General features: G+C 57.7%; 5 protein-coding genes across 5 annotated transcripts; all 5 read right to left on the bottom strand.

The window, feature by feature from the left end:
- Positions 1–286: 286 nt before the first annotated feature.
- Positions 287–3,629, bottom strand: MYCTH_2299155 (uncharacterized protein). The gene is made up of 3 exons (XM_003660584.1): positions 2,846–3,629; positions 1,991–2,770; positions 287–1,930 (listed from the first exon to the last, which is right to left on the bottom strand). Exons 1-3 carry the CDS (start codon positions 3,523–3,525, stop codon positions 829–831), a joined length of 2,562 nt encoding a protein of 853 aa, XP_003660632.1. The 5' UTR covers positions 3,526–3,629; the 3' UTR covers positions 287–828.
- Positions 3,630–4,971: 1,342 nt separating this feature from the next.
- On the bottom strand, positions 4,972–5,372 carry MYCTH_2299152 (uncharacterized protein). The gene has a single exon (XM_003660583.1). It carries the CDS (start codon positions 5,305–5,307, stop codon positions 5,110–5,112), a length of 198 nt encoding a protein of 65 aa, XP_003660631.1. The 5' UTR covers positions 5,308–5,372; the 3' UTR covers positions 4,972–5,109.
- A 1,624-nt stretch (positions 5,373–6,996) lies between these two features.
- On the bottom strand, positions 6,997–10,225 carry MYCTH_2299151 (uncharacterized protein). The gene has a single exon (XM_003660582.1). It carries the CDS (start codon positions 10,129–10,131, stop codon positions 7,084–7,086), a length of 3,048 nt encoding a protein of 1,015 aa, XP_003660630.1. The 5' UTR covers positions 10,132–10,225; the 3' UTR covers positions 6,997–7,083.
- A 727-nt stretch (positions 10,226–10,952) lies between these two features.
- MYCTH_2049301 (uncharacterized protein) lies at positions 10,953–15,133 on the bottom strand (the record flags this gene model as incomplete). The annotated part of the gene is made up of 3 exons (XM_003660581.1): positions 10,953–12,707; positions 12,759–12,878; positions 14,777–15,133. The coding sequence occupies 3 exons, from the start codon at positions 15,131–15,133 to the stop codon at positions 10,953–10,955; spliced, it is 2,232 nt and encodes a 743-aa protein (XP_003660629.1).
- A 1,256-nt stretch (positions 15,134–16,389) lies between these two features.
- MYCTH_2299149 (uncharacterized protein) lies at positions 16,390–20,319 on the bottom strand. Its single transcript, XM_003660580.1, has one exon. The coding sequence runs from the start codon at positions 20,213–20,215 to the stop codon at positions 16,433–16,435; it is 3,783 nt and encodes a 1,260-aa protein (XP_003660628.1). The 5' UTR covers positions 20,216–20,319; the 3' UTR covers positions 16,390–16,432.
- Between the last annotated feature and the right edge of the window lie 254 nt (positions 20,320–20,573).

Genomic DNA, 20,573 nt, shown 5'->3' with positions numbered 1-20,573 from the left:
GGTAGAAAGGGAAGGAAAGAAGAGGTAGAAGGGGAAAAAAAGCAAATGATGGAGCCAAGTGTGTATTCCGCGTTGCCCGATACCCGGATGATCGCGTCACGGAGTCGGAGTTCCAGCCCTTCCCTCTCCCTCTTCCCCCTCCCTTCGGCCCTCACACGTTCTTGTCTCCCTCCATTTCATCTTCTTTGCTTCTTTTTAGCTTGCGCAGTCAACTCTCCCTTAGAACTCCGTGCAGTCCGTCCTCTATTCTCTTCAATCCGGTATGAAATTCCCGTAGTGTACAGATGTATTTACTACCTCCTCCTTTACCCCTCCTAATCTCCCCTGCAGCCCCAATCTATTAGGCCCCCCTATTTATCCATAACAAAACCCTCCTTGCCTGCCAGGTGTGCGCATACTTGGCGACACTTTCTTGCAACCTTAGTGAAGTGCCCAAGAGACATGGAAGACAAGGTAGAAGCTAGCGAGAACAACCCCGTTTGAACATGCTTTATTTTCTATACCGTGTATCCCGTAACATACCTTCTTAGCCCTTCTTGCCATCCCGGACGCCGATAGACAGAATTAGAAGAACACTGTGTGTGTGTGCCTAGCCGCCACAACCGCGGCCCTTGGATACACCCATCTAAGTCAAAACAGAGCGAAGCGACGGGACCGCTCCTCGCGCATGACCTCTTCCTCTTGCTCGCCAGCCTCTTACCCAATACACGGCCGGCATCCATCCCCATCCCAACCTTGATTGACACCGTTCTCGCCAACACCCGGCCAAAAGAGGGAGGGAAAAAAAAAAACAGGAACAAAACACAAAACCACTCCATGCTGATGAGCTCAACACCACGTAAACACCGGATTTCGCCCCTTGACCATCTCCAGCCGCTCCACAATCACCTTGCGCCGATTCCCCTCCATGCCCGTGGCCGCCGCGTATCCCAGGTCCCCGCCCTCCAATTCCTGGTCCTGTTCGACATCGTCGCCCTCGTCTTCCGCCTCGTTTGCTCCACCACCGCGTCCCCGGCGCCCTTGGCCACCGTAGCCATAGCCAGAGCCGCCGCGGCCGCGGCTATAGTCCAGACTACCGCTACGCCGCCCGCCGTTGCTGCCGCTGCCTCCGGCAGCCCGGCTGGAGTTATTGTAGAACTGCGCGGCAAGTGAGCTGGTCTCCCCCTTGGCGGCACCACGGTCGGGTGAGTAGACGTTCAGGGACTTGAGGGAATGCGCGGCGCGCGAAAATTGCGGGCGGGATGGGTTCCCGTTGGCGTGAGCGTGAGTGCCGGTGTTGTTGTTGTTGTTGTTGTTGCTGTCGACATTATTACTTCCTGGCGCACCCGGCGAAAGAGGGTCGTCCTGGAGAGCCAGCTCGAACCTGCCCGGGTGTGGCAAGTCGGCGGGCGGACTGGCGAGGCCGAGGAGATCGACGGCGGGACCTGCGGTAGAGGTTGGGGGAGCAGACACAGCTTGGGCGCTGGGCGAGGTGTTGGCGGCGCCAATGTCCATCTCCTCTTCAGCGAGGATGTCGTTGCTGGCTTTGGCGCGGGAACCGGCCGCCGCCGCCTGGGCTGCAGGGTCCAATTCGGCGTTGGCGCGGCGACGCATCTCGGCGCTTGCCGCGCGCATGGGCACAGCAACGGGGACTTCGACGAGGTCGTCCCAGACGCAAACCTTGGGGCGGCGGGTGAGCTCGAGGGGCCCGTGGTCGGGTGTCTTGAGCGTCTCGACAACGTTCCAGGCTTGTCCCTTCATGACGGCCATTTGGCGGGCAAACATACGCTCTTGGAAGTCGTTATCCATCTCAAAGACGCGGCGCAGGGCATGCTGTGTCTGGCTCCACCAGTGCGTCGACGTGAGGAGGGGAAGGAAATGGTCTCGGGTCTTCTGAGAGAAGGGCCTGCCGATAAGGTCGACTGGAAGGAAGAGCCAGCCGAAAGGGAAGCTGGGAATATTGGTTAGCAGGTGAGGTCAGCCAGCCTCAGTCTCGAGGTTCTGTGCTTACCTTCGCCAAGCATCGGGGTGCTTCCAGGGCCACGACAGTGAATTGTCGATAGCCCCTATCGTGATGCGGGGTTCTGGCGCGGTTGACACGGGTGTGGACGCGTCCATGGGCCTCTCGGGCCGGTAAGGATACGATGCCCGCGTTCTGGGAGGCCCTCTTTGCGCCAGGTCAACTGGCCTCGGTCCAGGTTCTGGATCCGAGGGATCCATGTTGAGGCGGATCGGCTCTGATGCTACCGAGACCTGCTCGGTCTCCCAGTCAACCTTGATCATCCAGTTGTCCAGTCCTCTATCCGTATTCCGCATGATGTAGTCCAGGATGACGAGCTTTTCCAGCTCTTCCCTGAACGCCTGTTTCAGGGTGGGGGTCCAAACAAAATTGCCGGGGCCTGGTGTTTGCGACCTCGGGATGTCGTCGCCGTCCTCGCTATCGACGTCATCGTGCGGCGCGCTGCTCGGGCGGCAGCTGTCGGCCCATCGCCTCTTCCGCTTCCTGTGGGGATCCGTCGTCCGGAACCCGGAGAGATACTGGTCCGGCCATGGGTGCTCTCGCAGAAAGACGTTTGCATCCTTATATCCCTTCAAGAAGACCTGGAAACTACCCGGCTTAGCAGGCAAGGGCTTCCTCTTCCTCGAGTAGGCATATCGATCCCAGAACGGGTAGTGGAACGATTTGGACGAGAGGTAGACAACGTCTGTGTACGGGACAATGTGGGTTCGCAGCTGCGCGTCGAGAACGTAAGCTGCGGCTTCGCTGACGTAGGACAGGTTGGGGATCAGGCTGGGAAGCGGTCAGTTGGGTTAGCATGGGAGGAGGCATTCCACTCGGAAAAAATTCCCGGGGAGGGAGACAAACCAAGCTCTGCCGAAGAAGCACGGGAACAAGTTCCGGTGAATCCACTTGTTCCATTTCGGATTTCCCGCGGCATAGGGTTCCTCGTCTTTGGGCTTGAAGACGCCCACCACCTTTCCGTCAGGGTTCCTGGCAAAGTAGCTGCCCGAGCTCCCCTGGGATATCATGCGGGGGTGCACGCCCTGGCGTATGGCTGACCTGACGCTGTCGACGATGGCGTCGAATTCGGCTTTGGTCATGTAACCTGGCTCGGGCACGGCCAGCATCTCAGCCGTAACTGGACGGACGCCCTCGGGAGGTTGGAAGACTGAGTGGTGGATCTCGAGATGCTCCTCCTCGCCCTTCTTCTTCCCGCGGCTTCGCTTGAATTTGGACGCAATCTCGTCGGCCCACCGCTCGAGACGCGCATTGATGGCCTTGAGATCGACACCCGAGTTCCTCCGACCGCGTCGGCGGTGGCGGCCGCCGGACCGTGAGGGATCGTGGATGCCCGGCCCGGACGAGATGGAGTATTTCGGGGTTGCCATGCCCGAGTGCGAGCGTCGCTGGTCGGCCGAGACATAACGCGGAGCGGTCGGGTGTTGCAGCGAGGCATAGCTGGTGGCGAGAGGGTCGTCATCCGAGTCGTCCGAGAGGTCGGCTTGCGCAAGGCGCTCGTAGCCCGTCGTGGCAGGTCGCGGCATGTTTGGGGGAAGGGGGGGCGGGTTGGTGCCGGGGTTTAGGCCAACGGTGCGAGTGTACAATCGAGGTCGAGACTGTGTGAAAATATGTTTGCAGATTATTTGGGTAGCCTATTCCATGAATCGGATGCCGGATGGCTCTCGTTGGTGCTCTTGTAAGGAAAAGGGGCAAATTCGTGGACCAAGACACGAGCGGAAGTGAAACACAATGCTAATCAAATACAAAAAAGAAGAGAAAAATTTCAGAAAGGAAAATATCTCGTTCTAAATCTGGAAACAAGAGAACGGCATCGACAGCGACGTTGTGGTTGGTTTGATGTGCGAGAATACGGACGGTCGAGTGAAGTCGTCGACAGCAAGATGCACGCTGGCAATGTGCAATTGCAGCTTGCAATCGAATGTAACGCGACAACAGGCCGCCAATGACGGCAGCGGAGTGCTCCTGCCAAGCCGGATGTGGGGCGCTCGAGCTTCCGGGAGCGCGCCGATTACGAAGTAATCCGTAATTTGTACGGAATATTTTAGGCACAGTACGGTACATACGGATTACAACAGTCCAACACTTACCAGATCGTTAAGCAGAGAACCTGGTAGGTAATGTCGTAGGAAAGATAGGTACATACATAGAGTAAGTTGACTCCCGCCTACCTGTGAGCATCTTACTTGCAGAGCCCGAGGTTGTCGAATTAATAGTGTGCCAAACCGCGCGGCGGTGCACTGTCCCTTCGCCTTGCAGCTCAACGTTGAAAAATTCAACTGATGTTCTTTTGTCAGATCTGCCTGTATGGACGGACTACATACTCCGTACATCAAATACCGTCAAAAAACGTGGCTTTGCCTGAGCATGTCGGAATCTACCCGAACATTCCTTCCTCCAACCCAACACTTAAATTTCCGGTTCCCCGTCCTCTGCCGCCCTCTCCCGTGCCGGGGCGGTCCCCTGCAACCGGCCACCGGAATCGGGTGACTGATCCCCGTGCGACCCTGAACTTCGGCGCCTGTCGCCCAATCGGATGCCGAATGTTTTTCTGCCTGAGGTTTCTTCCCCCAACGATCCCGTTGGAAGAGGCCAGCCGGGGCGCACGGGTTCCTGTGGCTAGCACAACCACACGCCGCAGTCAGGCAACCATCCCCCGGGTGTGTGCAACGCCTCTGACTCCCGGGCGCATCCTGTCCCTCCTTGAACTGCGCCCCCCCCCCCCCCCCCCACCCCAAAACCCAAAAAAAAAAAAAAGAAATAAAAAATAAAAAACAAAACCACCCGAGCCGACGCTCTCAGAAATATAGCTACCTATTCGTGATCTGTGTCTCACACCCGCAGCATCTCACCCCGCGGACGAAACGACAGCAGGAAGAACGAGAGTCGGTGTTCTTAAAGAATACGGCCTCCGTTCTCACTTACGCTTCTATTCCCCTCGCCGTTCTCATTTGTCATCCCAGCGCAACTGTGAATATCGTCCTGGTGAAATATTGCTCATCATTTCTTCCCTGGGAGTATTGTCTCTTTTTGAGAGACGCAAAGGAGAATCTACGGATTCTCTCTTAGACTTCTCTATTCTTTTCAGTTCTCCTCAGCATCAGCAACGATTAGACCCCGCCAGCCACACAACCACAGCTGTTCGGGAACTTAAAGCCGTCCAAGGGGGTACCCCAACCGCGCACGCACCCGTAATCCAACTTCTTCTCCTCGGTCCATCCTAAGTTAGAAAGCCACACAGCGCACAGCAAAAACAGGAAACAGTAAACAAAGGACAAGAGGACGAGAGGAGGAGATGACACGCCCATATTACTGCTGGAGCGTCACCTTGACCTTCCGTTGCGGCTGCGTCGAGGTCACCCCGACGTCGCACGCGTGCGGCCCGGACCGCGACGGCTGCACCACCTGGATGATAAGCAGGCGCGCCGAGAGGCTCTGCAACGAGCACCGCTCCGCCGAGTGGGGGCTCACCACCACCACCACCAACACCACCAGCAGCTCCACCCCCCTCTGCTCTCCTCCCCTATCTCCTTCGCCTTCTTCCTCTCCTTTCACTTCCCCTTCCCGCTCCCCAGGGCCGCCGTCCCAGGAGTGGAGTGCATACGGGACGGGCAGCCCATTCAGCAGCCTCGCCGGCGAGACGGCTGCTAGGCGGAAGAGGTGAGAAGAAGGATCTGCTTGCGAGTCCGGCCCTCGTTCGTGGCGGCGAGTGGAGCTGAGAGAGGGAGGGATGGAGGGAGAAGGGAACTGGGAAGGGTACTACTCCGCGCGGCGGGCGGCGTAGAAGGAGGAGTCGGGGCCTGACGACGATTTCTTTGCCCACAACGCCGGGACCCTGGTGAGGGTGACTGAGCTGGGCATCTACAGATTGACGACTTAATGCCGACGATGAGACACGACATGCTTGAAGGTGCACACGGGGAGATGAGGGGGCATGGGTCGGGATTATAGGGAGGGTGAGGAGAGCGACCATCTCGGACTTGGAGTGGCAAGGGCCGGGATAAGGTTGGGAGAAGACCGAGTCGACCCAGAATCGGATTGCGGAGGAAATTGGGTCGAAGATTTGTCCCGAGCAGAGACCGGCCACAACTCCGGACACAAATTCTCCACCGGACACGGAGACATCATGTCCCGTGTCTCAGCTCCATACAACGCTGCTTGTGCCATCCTCTAGGATAGCACTGCGCTTCTCTCTATCTAACCATTATGTGTAGCGGACGCTACTCGATAAATATATTTCTAAAAGGATTAAAGACAATCACTGCTGGATTGCTCCTTGCTTCTATCAATGCACTGCTCGGTTTGTTGTCAGCTTTGGCGGTGCCCCCGTCCAAATCAACCAACTGATGTGAAGAGCAATAGTTCGGAACCCCTGAAACCTTCCAATACCGGGCAGGAAGTTCCACAGGGAACCTCCGAGTTCGCAAGGCAAGATTCGGGAAGAAACAAAAATACCTAAAAAGGCACCCCGACCCGCTGAATTCCATTATGTAGAAAACCAAGAGAAATAGGCAAGGGGCCACAGCGCGGGTTGTCCACACACATTCTCCTACCCCTCCCTAGCTTCCAACCCTCCAGCCTGCACCCAAGGAGACATCAGCCCAAGGCCGTTCATTTCAGAGTTTGTGGTCCCCATTACGGAAACCTTCCGAGCTGATCGATAGGGGTAGAATCACTGACTCCCTCTTCATCGTCATCGCCAGATCCCGCCTAAAAATCTCTTCCCAGTAACGCCTTTCAGCCAGTCCGGAAACCCCAATGACAAACCTCGTAAATTAAGATTAAGTGGCTGCCATAACCGTCGTAAAGGACGGTACGAGTCATCATCAAATTCCCAAATCGCAGTAATTCAGGTACACATGGCCATCCGATGACCCCTCCAGAGGGAGGGGTATCGTGAGTATCGAGCATTGCACCGCCGGGCCTTTGACTCGCCTTATTCACCCAACGCCCGAAGGAATGAAGATTTGCCTCTAGGAAAGAGGATGACGCAAAAAAGAAGAGGGCGAGGAGAAGACCTCCAGAAGGAGGGAGTGTGCTGCTATTAAAGGGAAAAAGGGGGAACAGAAAGATGAGGCAAAGATTCAGAGTTGCCAAGATACCCTCTTTTTGCCCTTTTGCCCCGGGCGCGCCATCGACGAGCGAAGCTGAGAGGGTCCGGGTTGAGTAGGAGACGTGCCGTTTTTTGGTAGCCTCCCATGGAGAGCGTCGTGAGCTTGTGAAGAGTTAAGACGATAAAGCGACAGAGGGGGCGGAGCTTGCGGTGGGTTCTCGTTTACTTGCCTGCCGGCCAACAGCTCGTGAAACAATGGCGAGCCATGTAAGCGCCGCGGCGGCTGACTTGATTCTCCCGACAAGGAGCCGAGTTTGCTGGCTGGTTTACCCGTCAGCAGCTCGTTGAGCAGGGGTGAGCAGCCCAGACGCCGGGGTGATGAGGAAGGGCCGGCAGCCGGAGGGGATGGAGTCTCATTGATGATCTGCTTCCGGGACATCAATTCGTCGATTTGGAAGCTGCCCCAAAGCGGCGATTTTTGCGAGAATTCAACCCGAGGAGCGGATTCTGTCTCAAGGGCCTGTTTATCATGAGGTTCGACATAACGGGACGGGGTGTCTGATTGCTGAAATGACTGCGATTCACCACCGGAAGGCCGATAGTTCAGCTCGTTAACATCCCTTCCATGCAGCACCTCGCTGACATCGACACCACCGCCCGACCGAATCCACTCGCGCCGCTGCCAATACCGGTTGATATCCTCGCGTTCTTGTTGCAATTGGTATTTGAGCATCAGCTGATCTCTCTTGCTTGCTTCGGCCTGGGCGGTTTCAATTTCTTTGAGAATATGCTGGTATTGATCTCTTGCCGCCCGGGCCGAGACCTGGCCTTGCGGGCTAGGAACTCTTGGTTGACATAATTTGCAGCTGCGCTCGGCTGGGGACGCGTCCGGGCCGCTGCGACAGGCCCACCATCCTCCACGGCTGCGTTGCAAGGCATTCGGCCATGCGTCATTGGGCTCGTGGTACTGCTTCCTCCACGTGTGCCGGTTCGGCCGGAACTCGTCGGCCCATTGCTCCTCCCTTGCCGCGTTCAATGAGGTTCCCAGGATTTGGTGGAGCTCCTTCAACCTGTCCAGAGGGGCGGTGCCACGCAGTTTGACAGTTCCCTTGGCGTCGAGGATGGTGAACCACCCCGGAACAGCAGTAATGGTGGTGTCAACATTTGAGACGAGATTGACGGAGACAAGCTTGTCTGGCTTGTGCCAGCTGTCCTTCTCGTCAAAGGCCTTCAGCCTCTCATCGACGACAAGCTGGGCGAAGCGCAGGATAGCGGTGTGGGTCGAATAGTTTTGCTCTTTAAGACTGCCGCGCAGCCCAATCATTGCGCCAGCAATCCCAAGCTCCGTATACTGCTCTTCCATAATTTTTCTCTGGCTCGCCCTAGCCCGTTTCTCGTCGATCATCGTGGGAACCCTCAGGTCTTCCCGCAAAATACGTGCAATCTTGGCTCGGCCGCGGATAACGATCTCCCTCAGCTCCTCTTTAACACGCTCCTGCTCTTCCAACAACGGTGTCTCTGCCTCGGCGACTCTGGCAATGATCCTGGCCCGTTCTCTTGGAGTGGTTCTCTTTAAAAGAGAGTACTGGCTTGTAATTGCCCTCTGACGTTCGTAGTTCAAATGGGCGAGCTCATTCTTGTTGGCCAAGAACAGCTCGTTGACAGGATCTAATTCTGCCTGATGTGCCTTCATCAGGCTGACGATCAACTCAGTTCGCGCTGCGAATTCATCAAGCTGTTTGTCAATGAGGTCCGTGTTCAATCCGTCGTAGATCGGGCGGCTCTGTTCAAGCTCCCTGTCAAAGTCGCGGTTGTGATCCCACATATCAGGCGGTGGGAAGTGGAAGAAGTAGTGGCGGTCCCCACCATGGCTGCTGCAGGGTTCGGACTCATTCCCTTCGCCATTCTTTGCAAAGAGAGGATCGTTGAGACCGATTGACTCTTCAACTACATCGCCTTCGACATGTCGCGCTACTTCCATATCAGGGAATGCGTTCCTGGTCGGGTGGAGAGCCGTGATGACCGCTCGTGGAGTTTGATAGTTCCCCGGACCCTGATTACTGCTGCCGGCCTGTCGAAGACGACGGGAATTGACGACTGCATTCTTGACAGGCACACGGGCGGCCTTGACAGGCGGAGATTGTGGAGTCCGGGCCTGGTGTAATGCTCGAGAATTGTTCAGTGTCCGATGCCCAGTCTTCCTTGAAATTCTAGCGGCGTGCAAATTGCGATGGCCTGCGGAGGCAGTGCAAGGTTTGACGGTTTTGGACCGTCGCGTTTTTGGTGGTATAGTCGGGGGGATGTAGCGAGGGAACTCTGGAGAGCAAGCTCTTCCCTTGGCATTGCTGTTGCGATCCTCTTCGTTATTGTCTTGGGTATCGTTGTCGATATATCCACCGGACGCTACAGCCGCGTCTTTGCACTTCGGTTCTTCGCCCTTCTCTTGGACCGGCTTCGTTGCCGACAAACCCGACGCTGGCTGGGCGACACGCTTGAGGTGGGCTTTCGGATACAAGAACGCGGGACTAGCTGCTTTTGCCAGTGCTACTTTCAAGGCTAGCTCCTTGCCATCGGTATTAGGCTCACAACTCGAAATCGGGCATTCATCTTCGGCATTGACGTCTTGCCCTCGTCTCGGCTCGCACTCCGGAGAAGTGAATGAGGCTAAATTAGGGCCCTGGAGATAAGCTGCAGTAGAGAATGTTGTCGGCGAGTAGGATCGGTGGGGAGTCGCTCCGGTTGTCGCGGCCGACTCTCCTCGCAAGAGAGAATAGGAATTGCTGTCCTCTTCGAGACGGTCTCGGGCGGGATCAGGTTGGGGCAGTCCAGCACCGTCCAGATGACTGCCGGAAGCTTGGTTACTCTCTGTCAAGGCTCGGGGTACTTCGGGAAGGCGGGGTGCGCATGTATCCTCTCGGCGGAAGAGTGCAGAGAAACTGGCCGTCAGGAAAGGATAGATCGTGAGAGAGGAGAACGGTGTGTCTCGATAGGTGCGAGGGCCCCCGCGCGCGTCTTGCGCGCCCTGGACAGCGGCCGCCGAAGAAGTCTCGCTGGGTGCGGAAGCTGCTTTGAAAAACATGATGAGAGGTACCGAGGTTCTGGGTCGAGATTTAGGATGAAGCTCCGCTCAATGGAGGAGACAAACCGAGAGCTGAAAGCTACTCCTCCTCGTGAACGGGTTCTTGGTTTACCGTCGTGTAGTGGTCGGCATTGATCAAGCGCTAGTGACCGTTCAAGCCTGCCGGTGGGAACTCGAAGGCCGATAAAGTCAATTGATGTGAGGAAGGATTCTCCTGCCTGAATTGTGCGCTGATATGCTGTTTGCGTCAAGAGAGATCTTCAACCCGCGAACACGAGGAGGGAAAGAAACGGGCGAAAGTATTTCGCTGCACAGAAGGTTAAACAGCCCAGGTGGGTGCACGTCGCCGGGCAGACTCGAGCCAAACCACAATGCCCTGTGACCCCTAAGCAATCCAACCTCGTGATCGGAATGAGAGAACCCAAAACTTGCGGTGAGTTGAAGGGCGTTGTCAGAGCGAGGAAGGCGCGTTCTGCAACTTGACAGAGGCGGAGTGCTCGCAGCCCCGGGACGCATCGAGTATGCGCTGCTTGCACGGCACTCAAGCTGTTGAAGAGGGCAGTATGGGGAAGCAGCAAGCGTAATTATGGCAGTCGCCTCCCTTATTATGCGTTGAAGTTGCCACTTCCTGTGAATAAAGCAGCATCAGAAGCACTGCCGGGTGCAGGGAGGTTTAACGGTCATCTCCCGGGGGCATATGAGAGACCCGCGTTCCTTTCCGCATCGTTGTTCCCGCTGTTCCATCCCATCTACAAGATTCCCAATCTGAATATAGAACCACAGGCGATGTGAATCGCCGTTTTCCACTTCAGATCGTTTATTCATGCTGATAAAGGCCCCACTGAAACCAGCTCGTTGAGTTTCCTTGCACGGTGCAATTCATCGGCGATGGCGGACTTCTGCCGTCTTCTCCTAGCTGCTTCGATGCTGGCAAACCGGCCCCGAGCTCCGTGCTTTATTTTGGTAATCATATCGGCTGCCTTGCCTTTAGTGACGTCTTCTGGACTCAGCTTGTCGTCCGCAGCTCTGAGCTTGTTCAAGAACTTGAGCTGCTCTTCGGTGGCTGGCGCCTTCCTCCACGGCAGTCTCGCCCCGATAATAAAGAAGGGGTAGTTCTCACTGGCGTACTTGTCGCAGCCATGCACAGCATCCGTGAAAGTCATCGCACTCAGCACCTCGCGCGGAGCGGCATAGGGGGATTTCGACACAGCCGGCGGCAGAGCCCTCACTTCCCACGCTCTGTACTTGGGGGCTTCTGGCCCCGCATCGGGGATCCGCTCCAGCTTCAGGTACGTTCCCCCAGGGCCACTGAGAATAAACCTGTCTGGGGCTACCTGGACCCAGGAGTGTGGGCTGATTGAGCGGATGTGTTTCTCACCAGATGTGTCGGCGATCAGGTCGAAGACGGAGTCATACTCGGTAAAGGTAACATTATAGGAATGCCCCGTCGACTCGGTGCCCGTAAGACGCTTCCGGGCTTGCGCTTCCCTCGCCTTTTCTGCCTCCTTGCGGTCCGCCAGTTCGTACATCTTGTCAGCGGTTGCCTCGTTCACCAATTCGTCAGGGTCCAATCCGAACAAGGTGGGAGTGGTGACGATGCCTGTTTCGAGCCCGGCAACCATGTCGATGATGTGGCAATTTTGCTTGCCAGCGTGCAGTCTCATGCCGCGTCCGATCATCTGGATCAGAAGATTCCGTGACCGAGTCGGGCGAGCCAGGACGATGCAGTCGATGTTGGGAATATCAGTTCCCTCGGTAAACACACCGCAGTTGATGAGTACGGGGAACTCGCCCTTCTTGAAGGCATCCAGGCGCTCAGCTCTGTCGCGGGCTGGGGTGTCGCCTGTTACAAATCTCGCATCAACGCCGTAGTGACGGAATCTTTGGGTCAGGGCGGCGACATGATTGAGGTCGACGCAAAACACCAAGGTCGACTTTCTCCCAGCGGCTTTGGCAAACCAAGCTCGGACCACGATATCGTTAAGCTCCACTGTGTTGACAGCTTTCGATAAAGAATTGGTGTCGAAGTCTCCACTGCCCCCTTTCCCCTTCTTCCTCTTGACCTTGGACAGGTCGGCCTTGCTTTCGACGGTGGTGAAGATAACATCGCTGAGCCACTTCTCGCCGATCATGTCCACGTAGTCTTTGTGGTAGACGATCTCATCAATGACAGCACCCAGCTTCAGGCCATCGAAACGGGAAAACGTGGCGGACACGCCGACCAGGTGTGGAGAGTCAGGCTGCTTCGTCCTTAGGCCGAGGTGTTCCAGCACCTTCAGGTAGCCGGGGGCGACAATATGATGGGCTTCGTCGACCAGGACTAGCTTAAACCTCTTGGGATCAAACTTCAAAAAGCGGTCCTTGGACAAGATGCTCTGCAAGCTGGCCACGGTGATGTCGGCGGTACCGGACGCCGACAGCTTGCCGAGCTCAAGTTCGATAGTCTTGTCTGGATATGTCCGGGAGCAGTGGCGGGCGGCCTGCTCAACAAGCTCTCGCCGGTGTGCCAGAATGAGGGTCTGAGTTGCTATCTCCGAACGAGGTTTGACCCGGCCAATGAGTTGAGTGAAGATGACCTAAAATGGTCAGGAATAAGCTCGGGTCTCAACGGAAGATGAGGGTCGTACCGTCTTGCCGCTACCAGTAGCCAAAGACACACCCAACCGCTTTTGACCCTTTTCCAGGGAGGACAATACTGACTGGATACACTCTTCTTGGTAGTCACGCAGAGTGAGCCTCTGGGAAGTCTGGGGCACAACATGTTGCGCGTCATGGGCAAGGAGCCTTTGGGAGCTGGATATCCTCCGCCACAGACATGGTCGCCATGCGGGCACCAACACTTTCCGCGACACCCTCCCAATCAGGGCTGCCGCAATCAAACTCCTCATGCTGGATGCGATATCATGGCGTGCAATGGAAATAATTCCTCTCCTAGATCCCCGACAACCTCGATCTTTGAGCATGAAGTTGAAAGTGCCAAGATACCCACTCTTTCGGAACTCCCAATAGAAGGCTTTCTTCCGGCCCCACTTCAAGTCCATGTCAGCTCCGTCTTCTTGCAAGGAGCAGTCGATGGACAGACACCTTGTAGTCCGTACATCAGGTGTGTACATAGAGTACACGTTATCGTCCCCTAGTGTCGAAACCTAAGAGAGCAACGTATAAGAAAAGTTGGTGGTTTAACCGTCACAGCCTTCATTGAGACTACTGATATGAGGCAGGAACGCATTTCACTCACACAAATGTTGTTGCTTTGTATCCCGTTCTATGCTACGATGGAGTACTATGTACATACATGCAGTAACGTTAATCTTCTATAAGTGTGGCAAGTGCACGTAGTAAGTGCTACCTGCCGCGCAAACGAAGTGAACCCGTTCCTTCCGCTGAGGAGATTTTTATTCTCCTGTAGCTTCGCTTGCTCTGTCTTTTGTTTCGTTTCCCTCGGGAGTGATCTTTTTAAACTCGTTCCTTCCACTCTTCCGTTAGCTGTTCATATCATTTTCCCCCTTCTCATCCTTTCTGCTACTTGTACTATGCTTTATTTCACCTGTCTCTTTCCTCATTGGGGACAACGAAGGGTTGCCAGAAACAAAACCTCAAAAAAAGCCACTGCATAATCGATTGCAATTGGTTGATGTCTGGGCTGCACAGTGCGACTCCGACTCCAACCAGTTTCCGCTCAACCCAGAACCCAGAACAGGCCGTTGGAAAGACAAGTGAGGACTTCCATCAACTCACAGGATGCAAACGACTTGTCCCATTTAATTGCTAGGCTGCATACTTCCAGCCATCGCAGAGGGACATAGGAGGAAGAATAGCCCATCGAGACCTGATGCAAGTTTTTTTTTTTTTTCCTCTCTTACCCGCCCAGCTCTGCGGTGTGCTCAACAGGCCGCGCATAGAAGTCTGGGATTGTGTACCCGTTTTTATTTGAGCGCGCCTTACGTATCATGGTCTCGAACGGTTCGAGCCATCATGACGCCCAGGACACCAGCCGTCTGAGGGAATCGGTGTCTATAGCCCTCAGACAGTTGCAGCAACCCCAACCCCAGCCTGCAAGGGTACCTTTCGATGAGATCCCAGAAAGCGATGAAGCGGAAAATGAAGATGGCGGCAGTGGTGACGAGGAGGAGCATAGCGACGACGGCAATGACGACGGAAATGACGACGGCAGCCATGTTCAACACTCAAATGAAGACGTTGCCAAAACACCCCAACGCCAGCGTCGTCAGCATTCAGTTTCTTCAGCAGGCAGCGACTACTACAACCCTTCCCCTTCCTCCTCCGAAGCAGAGCCCGGCCTTGCCTCTGGAGATCACCGATCCCGAAAAGCAAATCCAGCACTCTTCGGAAACCAACCAAGCTTTCCGCTCCCCAAACAGAGATCACGACTTGCTCACTCATCCCCCTATAGCACCGTTCCCCCGACCCCGTCCCATCTCGGTCATTGGTCCTCACCGTGCAAACGGTCCCTCTCCCCTCCATCACCACCATCCTGCCTCCGCCCGGCAGTAGCAGGAGATGTCACTTCCCCGCGGCCTTTTAAGCGCCACCGATCGGCCCCCTTCAACCACGCCTACCTGGCCCTCCTCAATTCTGACATCCTCGATGCCGCCCAGCGCTACGCTCCCCACCACGGCCAGACCGCTGCGGGGGACGGAGATGGCGGCGATGGTACCGCGCTGCCCGCCTCGCAGATTGGCCTGGCGTACTGGAGCGAGGCAGAAAAACTCCTATTTTTCGAGGCTCTCTCGCGTCTCGGGCCCGACGACGTCGCCGGGATCGCGGCGCGCGTACGGACCAAGAGCGCCCTTGAAGTGGGCGAGTACCTGGCGCTGCTCAGGGAGGCCACCGCCTCTGCTAAGGGTGGCCGTAACACTGCAACGATGAAAAAGAAGGAGGGGAGGGCGGCGGCGGTGGCGCTCGAGGATATGCCTGCGGCCGTGGAGCTAAGCCAGGCGTGCTGCGCGGCGCTCGAGGAGGCTGCGGACGCGGTGGCCATCAGACAGGAAGGGTACGAAGAGGGCGTGGAGCGCCGGAAGTGGGGGGATGCCGGGTGGCTGATCGGGAAGGGGAACTACAAGGCTGTCGAGGCGGAGCCCCCCGAAGGGCTGCGGGGGGCGGTCGGGCTGTTTCGACTTGACAGCTGGCTGCGACTGAGCGAGAGGGTTTTCATGAACTCGGCCGTAGAGGAATACAACTGGGCGAGGGTCGAGGGGGACGAACCGGCCGTGAGGGCAACGGCCGTGGAGGACTTTTACGCTCTTGCTGTGCAGGTGACGAGGAGGTTGGTGGCCGCGACGATCTACGTGGGGGAGTCGAGGGTAAAGGCCAAGAGGGAACTGTATCCTGACACGAGAAACATAGTCTGGAGGCAGGATGTTGAAGCGGCGGCGTTGTCGTTGGGACTGCCGACAAACAGTCGAAAGTTCTGGGCAAAATCAGCGAGGCGGTTGAGGCTGAATGTGTACGACGACGAGGAGGAGGATCAGGAGGACGAGGAGGAAGAGGAAGAGGAGCAGGACAAGAAGGATAACGAGGATGAGGGATGGGGAAGCGTGGGCGAGCAGGAACCCATGTCGTACGATGAGGTGGAGCGAGCGCTCGGTCTTGAGCCGGAAGCTGCTGAAGGAGACGCAGTCGCGGACGAAGACACGGACGTGTCTGAAGACGAGCTCGACCGAGACGAAACCCCGGCCGCGGAGTCCGAAAGCGGTTCAATCGAGCTCGGCGCCGGCACTCCCTATGCCTCCGAATACGAAGAGCCCGTGCCCCCCGAAGAAGACGAGGCGGAGAAGGAAGCCGTCATGCGCGAGATGAACGAGGTTCTTGTTCACTCGGCGTTTGAGTATCCCAGATCAGGAAAACCGCGAACCGCCCTGAGGAATCGGATCCGCGCTGAACGAGCCCATGAGGCATACGCTGATCGGTTGGACGCCAGAGCCACGTATCACGAAGAGAAGAGGTTGTGGGCTATGCTCGAGAGGCAACCTCCAGTAGATCTGGTTAAACCTGATGTCCCGGAAGAGCCGCGGAAATGGACAAAGAAGACAGTGGAGGACTTGATACGGAGCTTCGCCAGGGCGCCTGATGATTGGAGGAGTAAGCTGGAGGTTGTCCCAAGCAGATGGGAGATGGACTACGCATTGAAGGAGGGGTTGGAAAAGGGGGAAGCGGAAGCCGCTGCTGGGGCGGACAGCGACGCCGGGACCTGATGCTCCGAGCACCTCTGGAGCATGTCTGAGCTGAGATCAATTACAGTGCAGCCTTCAGCTTATGCTGCCATCGATATAAACAGCGTTTAAGGTGCATTTCCAAACAGCTCGTCCAGCCGCCTCCGCCGATCCCAGACCAACCTTCCATCGCTCTTCCTTCTGAAGTAGAGGATCCGATGCTGCGGAATGAACTCCTCGTCCGTCTGCTCGCTCTTCCAGGAAGAAAGCTCCTTCTCCTGCACACCGCTGAACCGGTCCTCATATCCGACCACATAATCGCTACTGTCTAGTTGCGGGTCCCACCGGATGCGGTTCAGGGCATCAATTGCAGGGCGAAACTTCTTAGTCTTGTCCGCACGGAGGTCGACAGCGGCAATCTGCTTTTTAGATGCCGACCCCTTTTTCTTTTTCTCCTTCTTCGCAAGCTCCTCGTGCCCAAAGTCCGGGTCCGGAGTCGCGTCTTGCTCTCCTTCCTCCTCTTCCTCGTCGGCCTCCTCCTCGCCGGGAGTGTACTCCCCCCACTCACGGCTGTCCAGTTCCAGCTCGCCGAGCTCGTCCCGGTTCACCACGGAAGCGCTTAGCCAGCAACTTCTAGCATCATAATACTTCTCATCCCCCATCATCTGCGCCTCGAACCGGTCCAGTCCGGTCTGCAGCGCCCCGAGAGCCACCTTCAGATCCTCCTTGGCCATCTCCGGCGAGCCTTTGTCGAGTCCAATAAGATAGCAGCCCCTGAAATCCCTCGCATCCTCATCACCATCCTTCTCCTCCCCAGTCATTGTAGCAGCGGCCGCGTCACGGCTACCATTGCTGTCCCTCTCGACGAACCGAGCCGGCCACATCCGCACGTGCAGCCCCGGCGCGCGGCGGTGGAGATCCACAAGCAGCATCACGCACCGCGACTCCAGCCAGCCGAGGAACTGGGCGCCCCTGGAGAGCGAGAGGCCCCAGTACTGGACGTCGAGCTTGACGTACGACTTGTACGCCGCGAGGAACTCGTCTCGCCCCGCCGACACGGATAGGAGGCTCGACCACGACGCGGGAGGATCCGTGGCGGACCGCAGGGCGTCGCTCGCGCGGCGAAACTCGGCCGCCAGGGTCTTGGTCGACGGCACGGACGCCGCGAGGGCCGTGTTGAGCGCCGGCGGGAAGTAGCCCAGGATGGCGAGCGGTTCCCGCGCGGTGCGGGAGTAGGGCAGGCGGCGGCGGTGGAACAGCGGGTCGAAGGCCAGCTGGGCGGACCAGTCGAAGGCGGCGTAGTGGTGGAAGAAGGTGACGATGAGGGCCTCCGGGGTCGGCGGCGCGCCCGCCTCGCGCGCGAGGAGCTTCTGCACGCGCGCGAGGAGGACGGAGATCTGGATGCCGCTGAGGAAGCCGAAGCGGGCGGCGTAGATGCCGCGGGACTTGGCCCAGGTCTTGACGAAGCGATGGGCGAGGCGGAAAGTGGTCAGGTCCGGGACGGAGCGGCGGAGGTAGTCGGCGTCGCGGATCGCTTTAAGTTTGGAGAGGGTCTGGGCGGAGAGGGACCAGACCGGATCGGAGGAGGGGATGCGCAGGACGTCGGGCCAGCGCTCGGCGACGGATGCGGCGGGACAGTATTGGAGGTCGACCTTGACACCGTGGACTTCGAGTTCGAGCATGGTTCCGGTGTGAGCTCGAACCCGGCGGAGGAGCTTGATTCCCTGAGCGGCGGCTTTCCGAACGCGCTGGGACGCTAGGGCGAAGAAGGTGTTGGAGCTGAAGGGGCCGATGCACAGGACGTCAATATCCGACGAGGAGGTCCAGACGCCGAGGGCGTACGACCCAACGGGAACCACGACCACGGTCGGTTGTGACCGTGCTCCTGCTGCATCCGCCGAAGGGGTATCGAGAACGACGCTCTTTAGGAGGTCTAGCGCCCTCTTCCGCTTGGTTGCCTCGCCCTCGCTGGGGATCACCTGAAGCGCAGCAAGCGCCTCCTTTACGCTTCCTGCCGAAGCCAGGTGCTCCGGAACCTTCTCAGGGATGACTGGCACAATCAGCTCCGAAACCTCCTCGGAGGGATCATCGTCGCCGTCTCCAAGGCCTCTCATGTTCAAAGTGCACCTGACGCCCCAGTGATCGCTGGCAAAGAGCTTGGAGCCACCTTCCTGCTGCTGTTCCGTCAAGAAGCCAAACATGTTAAAGTCGGAGATCTCGAGAAGGCCCTCGCCGCGAACGAGGATCCGGTCGTACCGCTGAGGCCACGCGCTACTACCGCTGTTGGCAGCCATAATGGCAGCCATGCCGTTGGTGGTCGGATCCCAAGTGGCGCCCTGCTCTGCTTCTATCCGCTCATCGTCGGGCCCGTCCTCGACAGCGCTCCTCCAGGCATCGACGAGCCCGGCGTCGGAAAAGAGGTTATCGAGACTAGCCAGGTCGGCGGCGGACTGCTCCGAGATAGCTTTGGCTTTGATGGCGGCGTTGATCGAACCGGGCGACGTCGTGATGTTGAAGTCACCTGCCACGATCCAGGGGTGGCCGGAGTAGTTGTCGGAGAGGTAGCCGATAAGCCTCTTGACGTCTGCCTTTTTGGCAGCGATGGCATCGTCGGCGAGGCCGGGGATAAGATGGACGGCAGCAAGAACCACAGGGCGAAACCTGTCTCGGTCGAACCGGCCGACCCGCTTGAACCTGGCTACAAGGGCGCCCTTGTGCTTCCGGTTGAGGGAGACATACTCCCAATCGAAAGGGGTCGCGCCGAGCACGACAATGTTCAGATAACTCGGCAGCGGCTCGATATTGTCTAGGTGCGGCGGGCCATGGGAGCAGAAAGGGTAGGCGTCGCGGATCCGCTTGTCGGAAAGGAGGTAAGACAGGAAGCCGTCGGTGACCTCCTGCAGCACCAAAACATCGGCCTGGGCACTCTCGGCGAGAATGTTCCGCACCAGCAACGGATACCTGGCCTCCGACGGTGGCCACTCGAACTCGGCGAGGACGTTGTAGCTCGCCACGATGAGCTCCGGGGGCGTGAACGGCACCCACCGCTCCGGCTCCTCGCCAGCGCAATACAGCGGCCCGCCCTGGAGCAGGTCCCTGTCGGCCGTGTCCACGTCGTCATCGCCGTCCACCCCCCCTCTTCCTTCTAAGGGATTCACGGATTGGTAAAACGCCGCCACGGTACCGAGCCTCTCCACCCTCCCATCCTCGAGACCGATCGTGCCCCACAGCCGCATGACATTCCCCCCTCTCCCGTCCCGCTCCCGAACCAGCACGGCCAGCTCAGCAGCCTCCCACTCGACCCGCGGCAGCAGCCCGACCTTCTCCACCAAGAACTTGTGCGCCGCCCCATCCGCGTCGTCGCTCTGCGCCACCGTCAAGTGCATCCGGTAGCTGGCCCCCGCCTGTCCCGCGGCCGCCGACGCCGACGCGCCTGCGCCCAAGGAAGCGAGCACCGCGCCCCTCAACCTCTCCACCGCCCGCGGATCCTCCTCCTCGCACAGGTAGATGGTGTTGTCCCTCCCCTTCTTGTGCTCAAACACGCCCGTCCGCGCCAGACGCACCGGAAACCGCCCGGGAGACGACGGCGACGTCGGAGCCGCCAACACGGCCCCGACCCGGTCGACGGCCTCGTCCAGCAGCTCGGGCCGGACGAAGGGGTAGACGAGGTTGACGTGGGGCGGCCATCTGGGGTAGGCCCTGTCGTAGAGGGCGCGGAGGCGGTCAATGCGCGGCCAGAGCGACCTGGGGGGGAGCAGGGCGAGGGCTGTGTCGTAGGAGGTGAGTGGAAGGGCGGGTTGTGGTTGTTGCTGAGGTTGTTGTTGTCGTTGTTGTCGTCGTCGTTGAGGTACGGAAGAGGACGGAGATGCCGGGGAGGGAACAACACTCTGTGAAGTAATGGGTTCTGCCATGGTCGAATGCTTTCCTCGTGATGACTTCCTCCTTCTATGTTATTGTCTTGTTGATTAGTTAGGGGGGTATAAAGAAGGTCTGTGAGATGATGAGTGGCGACACGCCCAAATTATTCAAAATTATTTATCCTTCAGCGTCAACAGAGGCGTACTAAACTGATGGATCGAATTGAAACAAAACTCCTCAGGTCCAGATTGAAGGCTGCATTTTATAAGTTTGTACCCGAGTTCCCTCGCAATACCGCGCCCCTTGGTGTTGACATCTCACTGCCCCGATAACTCGATCCTTTCCAACCCCGCAGTGCTTCTAAGGAGCCGGGGCTGCGCTGGGCCCGCAGCGGAAGGTGTGTGTCACGGC

This window comes from Thermothelomyces thermophilus, chromosome 1 (genome assembly GCF_000226095.1).
Source record: "Thermothelomyces thermophilus ATCC 42464 chromosome 1, complete sequence".
NCBI lineage: Eukaryota > Fungi > Ascomycota > Sordariomycetes > Sordariales > Chaetomiaceae > Thermothelomyces > Thermothelomyces thermophilus.
Note: the sequence above shows the minus strand (reverse complement) of the source record. Positions and strands in the feature narration are given on the sequence as shown.

Excerpts from the sequence above, each read along its gene's own strand:
- MYCTH_2299155 (XM_003660584.1), bottom strand. The coding sequence starts at position 3,525 with ATGCCGCGACCTGCCACGACGGGCTACGAGCGCCTTGCGCAAGCCGAC. Across the intron at positions 2,771-2,845 it reads TGCTTCTTCGGCAGAGCTTG|CCTGATCCCCAACCTGTCCT; the intron begins GTTTGTCTCCCT and ends ACCGCTTCCCAG. Across the intron at positions 1,931-1,990 it reads CACCCCGATGCTTGGCGAAG|CTTCCCTTTCGGCTGGCTCT; the intron begins GTAAGCACAGAA and ends CAATATTCCCAG.
- MYCTH_2299152 (XM_003660583.1), bottom strand. The coding sequence starts at position 5,307 with ATGGGCGTGTCATCTCCTCCTCTCGTCCTCTTGTCCTTTGTTTACTGT.
- MYCTH_2299151 (XM_003660582.1), bottom strand. The coding sequence starts at position 10,131 with ATGTTTTTCAAAGCAGCTTCCGCACCCAGCGAGACTTCTTCGGCGGCC.
- MYCTH_2299149 (XM_003660580.1), bottom strand. The coding sequence starts at position 20,215 with ATGGCAGAACCCATTACTTCACAGAGTGTTGTTCCCTCCCCGGCATCT.